Genomic DNA, 11,183 nt, shown 5'->3' on the forward strand with positions numbered 1-11,183 from the left:
TGTAATGAACCATTCACATCTGTATGGTTCCAATTAGTATTGGGTGATACTAATTAGAACCATACAGGTGTGAATGGTTCATTACAGTATTGTTTCTGAGAGTCAAATTCAACTGTAGTCTGTTTGGCACAAAAGGGAGGAGGGCATGGAGAAGGAGAACCAGTAATAGAATTAGTAGTAGCAGAAGCTACTGTGAGAAGCAGAAGTGATTTTCCAAGCAGTTTCTTCAATCTTTTTTTCATTTCATTACCTACTGATTCAGCCTGTGAAATGCCCCAAAGATCTATGTAATTACAGAGGAAGGTAGTACTGAGAATATCATATTTCAATATTTTAAACTGCTAACTTTTGTTTTTAGCATGAATAATGAAAGTAGAGTCCTGTTGGTTGAGAATGAGGAGCCATCTACATCAGATTTGTCTTCACTGGAATTGGCTATGCAGATCCACATCTTGAGTAGGACATGAAGGTTCCCTGTATCCCCCATTCTAAACTCTTTTCAGATATTCAAACATACCGTTTTAAAATTTAACTTAATTTATGTGAGTTACCACTTCCTCTTTCCAGAGCAGGTTAAAAGAATAAAAAGCATAGTGTCAGCTATGTAAGCATACATATCCTTAACTAAAATGCTGTGTATTCCTCCTTTATACTTCTTTCCACCCACAACCCATCAACTTTATGTTTGGTTAGAACTTTTCTTGGCTCCAACCAAAGTAGGTGTTTTTGCTACAGGTAACAGGGTATGTAATTCAAGATATCTGGTGGGCACCAGGCTTTAGAAGAGCCGTCTATCTCTTTTATGCATCTATGGCCGTCATATCATTACATCTTTGTAGAAATTATGTAATGTGCAAAACACACACACACACAAACACAAATCTCTTTGAAAAGCTTTTCTGAATCTACTGCCCAATGTTAATTTCATTGAGTGGCTGTCTTCTAGTATTAGGAGAAAAGTAAAAAGGAATTCATTCAATCCTATTCTATGTTTTTGTTCATGTTTTAATAATCTTCTAATCATGATGATGTGGTTATAAATAGAATCCTGCTCTTTCAGAAACTTTGTGCAAAATTACCATCAGATGCTCAATGTTCACCCTTACTGCTCCCACATTTATAAAGATCAATTGACAAATTATTGGTAGTTCTTAAGGCTGCCTATATTTTGTTTCCATTCCAGCAATAAGCAAGTCAGCATTCCTCATCCTCGCCAAATCCATTGGACCTAAGACAACTGTGATTTTAAGTGCACATTTTCCCAAAGTCCATGTCTGATCTACTGCTGAACAAACTATTTTTATCTGTTTAATAACCCCCTTTTAATCAGGCTCTTTTGGCACACCGATATTTCACAGCTGGAAGGCTTCATGAAACAATGATAATCTCTTAACAGAATCATTTCACAGGTGAATTATCACTATTCTGGAGGAAAATAGAAGCTTCTCAGAGGAAAAGAAAGAAGCAGACCTAAAAAGAACATGTGAACTACTAAAGCAGAATTCTTCTCTGCAACTTAAATTTTTGGCCTCATCCAGAATTTTATTGCACTCTACAATACAGAGCTTCTCAGCAACTTCAATCTCCGGAATGCCAAGGCTACATGCCAGAGGAGATCTCAATGATTCCTAGACAACAACTACAGACCCATCCCTTTATAGTTCCTATCATGAGAAAAGAAGAGGCATCTTACTGTGACAGTTCTTTCATAATTTACATTTACATCTTTGGCTGAAATCTTTAGTTCCTTGATATGCAGGAAATTACCCAAATGGACTTGGACCATTAATGTCATGAACCTCCAAGAGATGCCTTTAATACAAGTTCAAGAAGATACCACACAACATTCCTTTTTTCAAATGTTACTTAGCAAGGGACAACTACCACTTAATGCAAAAAAACAGAGAGCACTAAGATTTATTACTCCTGCTCTGTTCACACTGTTTGATGTAAAACTTTCAAACTTCATATATGGGTAACCAGATTAAAAGGAAAAAAAGACACAAGCAAGCCTCTATCACGTCTAACCTGACCTTCATTCATACTCTGTGGAAATAACCTCAGCCCTTTGAAATGTCAAGGAAATTATTAAATTTACTCTAGTCCCCAGACTCTGAAAATGCAGAAAAAGAAATAAGGAAAATTAAATAACTTGTTCCATAGTTTCAATATATTCTGACAAGAGTTGCCTATTGCCTCCTTTAAAATATTATCAGACTCTTCTAACCTATTATTGATAATAAAAATTCTTAAATGTTATCATAAATTGATTTATATGAAAACTATTTCTTGACAGAGGAAGTGCTGAGCTGGACAAACTTATAATTCTAAATTCTAAATATAAACAAACAAAGATCATTGTGTGCTATAATTGAATAGCTTGTTGTCAGCTTCGCTTGTGATGCTACTTTATAACTCTATAAAATAAAATAAAATTGTAAAGATAATGGGATCACTGAAGTTCTGTTCAGCTTGCATCTACACCTGCTATTGTCAGTGCCTTTTTAGCACTCATTCTTTGCACTGGCACAGATTATCAACAGCATCCACTTCAGGTGATAATTAATTCTGTGAAATAGTTAAAACTGGAATATATTTTTAGATCTCAATGAGTCTTCTTTTCATTTTATACCCTTTAAGTATTTTTTAAAAGATACCAAATAGAACAGTCATTTACCTGGCAAAAGAAATCAGTTCTACATAAATAATCCAGCTAGCTATTTGGGAAAACATTAAATTCATACCCATAGCTGTATATCCTATTGGGTGAACTGAGCCCCTTTGCTGTCCAATGTTCTTAGAACTTCACTCATTCCAACATGCTCATCTCTGGGTGCAATAGTCTTAAGGTTAAAAACCAATGTGAGGAGATGCCATGTTGTTCAGGAGAATGGAAAAAGGAGAAAGACTTCGCTTTAAAAATTATATGAACTGGCACATTTCAAGTTCAATATAAATCTGTAACTGAAGACTCAGTCTGAATGTTCTTGAATGGGTTTTTTATGAGGAGTACCTAAGTCAAGCTTCTTGAAAATCATGGAAACTAAACCTCACAAATGGCATCTATGCAACTGAAAATGTCAAAGTAACCAGCTTGTTATCCCAGCTTGTTTAAAAAATATATAATTGATATACTTCTGTATACAGCTGTATTTGCATCACTTTGAAAAAATAGAATTCTATGTCACAAACATTTACACTTACTTATAGATCTGCATTTTTTTTCAGAATAGTTGGGGGCTACTTTAATTTCTGTCATGATAATGCAAAATATATCACACAGTTACGGCTTACTGTTTACTGTTTATATGAAGAATTTTGCTGCATGGGGCATACTGAATTGAAAGGACAATTAATGAGAACAGGATTTGTTCTAATTCAGGAAAATTAATTGAAAAATTACTAATTTGAGTTTGGAGCTCTAATTAATTTCATCTGATTTCATTGAGAAATTAGTAAGCTTGTGTTCTGGGGAAAAAACAGTAATTATTTCAGATTTTGGATGTACACCTATAAATTTGTATTGTACCATTCTTTACCTTCTGAAAAATGTTTATCTCATTATGCTTGGCAGGACAGACCTTGGCAATAAGCCTCCCTTTTGCCATGTTGTCTTTTTCTAAGTTAACATAATGGAGAATACTTCACACAAAATTTGCAATTAGTATGGCAGTCCTAGGACAAGGCAATCCTGTATATAAATTATTGCAATAAATAAACAAACAAAATTTTGTTGGTTTTTCTAGTGATTTTTGAAGGTTTTATTAAGTCCATATATTTATGCAAATGAAATTAATATTTGTAGTTCCAAAACTAATATAACAACATTATCTTTCAGTTTTTGACATGTCTCATTACTCCAAAATCCACACAAGGTTGTTTATTCACTAAATATTTCAGCATGTATAAGTTCCTTTCCCATGCTAGATCAGTCTTCTAAACAGGTGCATGAATAGATATAACCAAATCATACCCTCCCTCCCTAAATTCATGTGTAAGGCTGATTTTCCCTAGGATGTTGCTTGCTTGCTTGTTTGCTTATTTATTTCAGTTTATATGGCAGCCCACTTAAACCATGACTGGGTGACTAATAACATTAAAAATTCCATAAACAATAACTTAACAATAAACACAAAACTGGCAGCTGAGATAAAATAAGTAAAATTATCAGATCAGCATCAACATAACCATTTCATAATCATAAACTACTTAGCTTATGTTAAACAGCTAATATACAAACATCTGGAAGACCCTTATAAGGGCAACAAAGATGTTGATTGATCCATTTGAATTTCCTTTTGCCCTATAAATTTTCTCATTTAGTTAGTCTTGCATTATCTTCAATAGAATTGCAAAATTCAAAGAAGTCCAGAGTAATTGTTTTCAGAAGTGAATGTTTTAGTAAAATTTCATTTTATTTTTTAAAAACAACAGACTATTTTTGAAAGTAAGATTTGGCTCTTTTCACTGTAATAAATCTAACCAAATGGAAACTGGGCTTGATGTAATCTTTCTCTCTAACTTGGAAGTAATATTACACATGTGATTGCATGCATGATTTGCATGATTGTCAAGTACATTTTGTAGAGGCTTGGGAAAATGAGCCATTCATTAAAGACATGCAATTTTATGCAGGACATGAATAAAATCTATCATATTTCTTTTCAAACAAAACAGTGAATAAATAAAATAGATAATGGTCCATCATGACAAAGACAAAAGCCTCTGATTAAAAAGATTTACCTCCCAACAATTTTATAATTGTGTAGTAATAACAGAAAAAGTTCCCTGTGACATCTTTCCTTCATATCCAAGTTATCAAGAAACTTGAAGAAATTCTCCCCCACTTCCAGGATGAAGATAATTCATTTCAGAGGAAACAAACATCATACACCGATTATGAGAACCTATAACCTGGCCTTCTTTCCAAATTAGACCTGTTCTAATCACATAATCATGAGGCCCCATGCTGGTACTTGGCTCATCCCAAACAATATACACTGCTTTCTAAATTTTCATCATGATAATTAAAAGTAGGACCACAGAAGGAACTGCTGTACTTCTACAATGTCTGACTGAGAATGGAATATTTACCTTTGTTGATACTTCAGCAATTAAGTTTTTCTTGTTTGGATCCAAAAATTCCACAGGCTGACCCTCAAATTCAATCTTTCCAAGTATAGTTCCCTGTTCAATTAAAAAAATATATTGTTATCAGATATCTAGGACAAAGGACATTTTCATACTGCTTTCTATTTCCCAAACTTCCAAAGCAATTTTGTGATGACTCCCATTGCAAAGAAAACATCATCTTTGTTCCAGCTTCACATAAATCACAGCAAAGCCAGAAAAAATAATGCTCAAAATCATTCAACAAGTCAGTACTAAGTGCTTATGTAGAGCGCCCAAAATCTATTAAAAGTTAAAATAGTTGCCTTACTTTATATTACTATATATAAGTTAAAGACAACTGAAATAAGGAGCAGAAATAATCTGTCACAGACATAACACCAATCTTATTGAATTGTCTCAAAATCCCAAATTCTTCAGATTTTTGGGGGGGAAAGTTGGGGGAGAGACCAAGGCGGCTTAATGCCACCATGATCTGAGGTGATATAATTCCCATGACCCATTCTTTAAAGAGAAGAAAAAATATGTGTAATATATTGTATGTATATGTATATTGCACTGTATGTAAAGCACCATTACATTGCTACAGAAATGTATGAAACCAAAGACAAAAATGCATATGGGTCAATATAAAAGGAAAAAAGGATGACGTGCTCATAGGTATATACTATAGGCCACTCGAGACTGCCATTTTTCAGAAATGGTATAGGGTCTCCAGTTTGGGTGGAGGGTTGGACTAGATGACCTACAACAGGGGTATCAAACTCAAGGGCCAGGGGCTGGATCTGGGCCACAGGGTGCTTAGATCTGGCCCAGGGGATGGCCCTAGAAACAGTGAAGAACTGGCCTGTGGTGCCTCTGCCAGTGAAACCGGAGCTGTGTGTAGTCCTCCCGAGTTCCATTTTCTCTGGCAGGGGGTTGTAGGAGGCAGTCACAGCCTAAAACAGGGCTCAGGAGCCAGTTTTTTCTGGCAGAGCACTCAGGCCACCACAGGCACCCCAACATGAGTGATGTCAAGCTGGCCATGCCTACGCCAGCCATGCCCACTCCATCCCCCCAAGGTCAAACACAATGCTGATGCGTTCCTCAATGAAATCAAGTTTGACACCCCTGACCTACAAGATCCCTTCCAACACTGTTTATCTATATTTGCCATGAATTCTGTCCAAAAGCCCAATTATTTCTAGTTTTTTAAAAAACTAAAGGTATCAAGAAACAGAAAAAACTATTCTGTTTTTCCAGGTATAACTGATGTAGGTGAAAGAGTTCAACTTAGCTTAAACCGAGCAAGAACCATTTTGAAATTCAATATTAAAAGTCTTGGGTATGGTTTACTTCATATTTGAAGGAAATTTATGATTTTTATTTTTATGTGCTAAATTATTTCAGTTTAATCTTTTGAAGCATTTTTTTTTAATCTGGGGATTTCATGTTTTTTCAGTTTTCAAGGAAAAAGCAAGTTGACAATTTATCTCAGGAAAAGTGTCAATAGAGGATAGAGAGTCAAAAGTTTGGGAACTATTTTGTAGTTTTCATTTATCCAAAAATAATTTGGAAAGTTTTGTTATAAGAAACCATCTACAAGGATTTTTCAATAACTTCATTTTATCTACCTTGTTTCGAATTATTTTAGAAAGCATCCTGGTGTCAATCCCATAAAGAGCTGGTATCTGCAAAAAAAAAAAAAAAACCAACAACAAATGCTAGCATACTAAAAATTAAAAATAGAAATTTCTGGTAATTCCACCTAATTATTTAAATTAATTCATTTATTACAAATATAATAGATAACATAACATCAACATGATCAGTAACACAAGAGAAGGCATGTAGGTTTTTGACTTGCCAATATTTCTGTTAAAAGAATGCTAGGAAATGGACTTCTTAGGGAAGGTAGGGTTTAAAGGGAAGTGTACTTTATAAAGTTAAATTGAACTGATAACACAATTTCCATAATTTATCTCAAAGATTCTGAACTCTGTATACAACCAGGAAAGAAATTGTAATATCAAGCTATGTTCTTTCCCATTGCTATAAGGAGAGAGGATAAAAACTCTGGGTTGTTGTTTTTAAAAAAACCTTGCAAATGTCTGCTGAAGTATGCAGTTTCCAGGTTGTTTTGTAATCTAGTAAAATAAGAATAGAGAAGAGAAGTCTTCTTTGATTTCTACAATACAATAAAACACAAATCACTATTAACATTATAAAAATATTTTCCATAGAAAATATATGCTGCCTCACCTTTTCTTCTTTCAGCCATTCACCCAAAGTCTTGACTGCCCGCCAGTGACTGTATTCGTTGCTGTAGTCCAGTGCCAGCAGGCCTGAAACCTATGAAGAAAATGTGACTCTTAAAGTATTTTAAAAGTGTTTTAATATAATGCTTAGCAGTGAAGGATTAATTCCAAGTCTGTTTTACTAAGGGCATGCTCTAGAACAGGGGTCCCCAACCCCCAGTACTGCGCCGTGGCATGTTGGGACAAGCAGCAGGCAAGCACGTGAGCACGCAAAGCTGCATTTGAACAAGCAATGTTAAGTTAGCAACATGTTGTTAAGTGAATCTGGCATCTCCATTGATTTTGCTTGTCAGAAGGTTGCAAAAGTTTATCAAATGACCCAAGATATTGCGTCTGTTATAAATATATTCCAGTTGGTAAGTGTCAGAATTTTGATCATGGGGAAGCTGCAATGATCGTAAGTGTGAAAAATAGTCATATGTCATTTTTTCATGCTGTTGTAATTTTGAACAGCCACTGAATGAATGATTGCAAGTTAAAGACTATTTGTAATGGCACTACCAGGAATTTTTGTTTAAATAAAACAAGGAGGTTTTGAATAAGGTGTTAGGGGCGGGGGGGGTTGTTTTTGTTTTTGCTTACCTTGATGCCATCAGACTCCAAATATCTCCTGAGGCCAATTTCATCTGAAGCAGCTGTGTCAGGGACACCACCATTTCCTATGATGGGATTGACCAGTGTGAGGATCTGCCCATGGTAGCTGGGGTCAGTCAGACTTTCAGTGTAGCTGGATTTAGCACAATAGGAAATTATTTTTTTAGATTAAAATCCACACAAAATTAATACCCCCTGCCAGATCAGCAGGCTGGAAGATAGAATATAAGAAACCAGATTAACTGCTTTATTGAACTGTTGATTTGGCTGGGAATATTAACACTTTCTAAATTGGAGTGGGGAAGTCAAATATTGCCATTTTGGCTATTAATTATGATACATTGGCTGATGAAAGAAATTGTAGTCAGCTAATTGTCTTTACGTACAATATGTACCTAAAGATTTGAAAGGGAAAATTCCCATTCAGTCTGATACAACATTTTGTGCAAGTGATAGCTACTAAGAAATGTTCCCCTCCAACTCATGAACTTCATTTTTATATGGATATATATCACAATACTTAAAAATGAAGTATTCTTGGTGTCTTTGCAAATGCACCAGCATTCTTCAGGATTATTTACACAGGCAAAATAAAATTTATTTCCCTTTCAAATCTTTAGGTATTGTTATTTAAATTATATATAATTGAACTGCCATATTATTTCTCAAATATCAGCAAATTGCAAGAGGCATTTTTATGGAATGTAGACTTTCCTTGAAAAGATGGATTGTTGCACACAAGAAAACACTTTAACTAATCCAGAATGGTTGTGGGCTGATATCAACAATTAAATGTATTAATCACTTGAGAGAAATGATGTGTCAGATTAAACAATTGGTTTGAAATATGACAGACTATGGTTTTATAATTTTTGATATGCAGATTTTGCCAATAACTAAAACAAATTAGGTCCTTAGTTTTAATGAATGATTTTTGTAACCCTGGAGGATTATAATAAAGTAATACTGTTGAAGTTAGTTGGGCAGTTTTCAAATACATAAATTATTACTGCGGACCTAGTGTCCTATTAAGTGTGAATGCTATTTTATTAATTATAGACACTGGGCCAAGAGTTATTGAAATAAAGGTATGGCTACACGATTGTATTTCTACTTTTAATTTGTTACTATATTTCAGAGAAGTATTTCAGTAAAGCAAATCATTACAGAATGTAATATACCCATCAATGATTTTTAAAATTTGTTGAATTTTGTATCTCCCTGCATTAATATTATGAAATCCAGTATTAAAAAAGGCATTAAGTCTCTATATATGCAGGGAACGTCAGCCTTTTTGCAAGCATGGCCCCAAAAGATTGGCGAAATATTTTCTGAATATTGATGATCTGAAGAGCAGGGAAACACAATGCCTTACAGCACAGGTGTCAAAATCACCATGTCACATTGCCGTCATGTGACATATTGAACAGTTTTTCCCTTCATGGAGCTGAGGTTAGTGTGGAGTGCATGTGACGCATCCAGCCCACAGGCCGCCAGTTTGACATCTTGTTCCTAAACTTGTGGCTTGTAACCATATCGGCAAAATACTAGTGGGAGGGTTATCCGGCACAACTTACATATTCCTTAATAACTGCAGCCAGTTCTGCAATTATTTAGAGTTATTTGAAATATATTGCTTTTGGCTCACGCCCAGCAAGGAACTCTCACAAGGAGTTTCTCTGATTTGACCAACAGATCAGGCATATTTATTTGAATAAATATAGTTTTACAATTTGTAGCTGGATCACATACCTCTTTATACTCCAGTTTCTATGTTCTTTCTAATGGAGATTGCTCTAGCCTTGGTATTAACCCCCTGTCACATTCAGCCACATTAGGCTTATCCTATGTGACCTCAGTACAGGTAATCCTCAACTTATGATCACAATTGGGACCAAAATTTCCATTGCTAAGCAAGGCAATTGTAAAGTGAGTCATGTTCAATTTTATAGTCTTTTTTGTCATTGTCACTGCAGCTTGTTAATCACTGCAGCTTGTTAAGTGACTCGTGGGGTCATTAAGCAAATTTGGCTTTCCCCATTGACTGTTCTTGTTGGAAGCTGGCTGGAAAGATCACAAATGGCTGCAGGATGCTGCAACCATCATAAATACAGCCCCGTTGCCAAGAACCCAAATTTTGATCATGTGACTGTGGGGATGCTGCAATGGACATAAGTGCTAAGACTGGTTATAAGTTTTTTTCAATGCTGCTGTAACTTTGAATAGTTATGAATGGTTATAAGCTGAGCCCTACTTGTAGCACAGGATTTATATTGTGCCAAGGGTGCTTTTCAACAGCTCATGCAAGCTCTGCTGGCCATCCTCCAAATTGGCAGGGTGTACTTTCACATAATCTCTGGAACTCTGACATTGATTCCTATAAGACATATTCTGAATACAGTGAGTGGTTCATGAGAAGCTGTGTATAACTGAGATCCATTTTGGGGAGCAGAGGAGCAAATGCATTTGAAAACAAGCTCACACATAGTTTGCAAACAACATTTCTGCCAATAAACCATCATCTTGAAGGGAAATTAATCCTTCTGGTGCAACTTGGCAGTGGTGATGCAGCAAAATATATTACCCATCATCTATCACAGTAGAAAAATTAGTAGTGCTCTCCATCATTCTGATCTATATGAAGCAGTTGTGAACTGGCAGGTATATTAAAAGAACTAGTATTTAGCATGTCAAAGAAGCACAAATAATTATTTTCAGATGCAAAACCTTGCAACCAAATTTATGTACTTTAATGTAATTGCTACTGATCACAGTAAGAGTACTAAAGGCTCTTTCTATGGTGTGATGATTTCACAGATTTCAAGCAGTTTGTACAGAATGTGGCAATAATGCTTTAATTATCTTCCCAAACTGATGGTCTGGGTTTCCTTAAGTTGCAGTATTTCAAAAGTTCTGTTCCAGATGGAAGAACTCATCCATCATGTTAAATATTTCTAAAGCATAGAATAGGTAGAATTAAAGAAATAGAAAAACTGGCAGGGTTGAACATATATCATTTAAAGGTGGAAGATGATAAATATATTTTGAATATACTTTATTTGTTTGTTTGTTTATATCCCACCTTTATTCTTACAAATATCTCAAGGTGGCAAACATAACCAATACTTCTTCCTCCTATTTCCCCCACAACCCTCCTGTGAG

The 11,183-nt window shown here is 35.1% G+C and overlaps 1 protein-coding gene across 1 annotated transcript in view; it reads right to left on the reverse strand.

The window, feature by feature from the left end:
* The window catches only part of CPS1 (carbamoyl-phosphate synthase 1), a 137,560-nt gene extending 128,141 nt beyond the window's left edge, over positions 1-9,419 (reverse strand). Inside the window, exons 1-5 of the mRNA XM_087923032.1 lie at positions 9,397-9,419; positions 8,010-8,154; positions 7,372-7,461; positions 6,744-6,800; positions 5,095-5,187 (exon numbers count right to left, since the gene is read on the reverse strand). Of these exons, the coding sequence (XP_087779158.1) occupies positions 5,095-5,187; positions 6,744-6,800; positions 7,372-7,461; positions 8,010-8,154; positions 9,397-9,419 (408 nt within the window). The remainder of the gene's footprint in view (positions 1-5,094; positions 5,188-6,743; positions 6,801-7,371; positions 7,462-8,009; positions 8,155-9,396) is intronic.
* Between the last annotated feature and the right edge of the window lie 1,764 nt (positions 9,420-11,183).

Source organism: Pseudonaja textilis, chromosome 1 (assembly GCF_049901715.1).
Source record: "Pseudonaja textilis isolate UNSWEBS1 chromosome 1, rPseTex1.2, whole genome shotgun sequence".
NCBI classification, from domain to species: domain Eukaryota; kingdom Metazoa; phylum Chordata; class Lepidosauria; order Squamata; family Elapidae; genus Pseudonaja; species Pseudonaja textilis.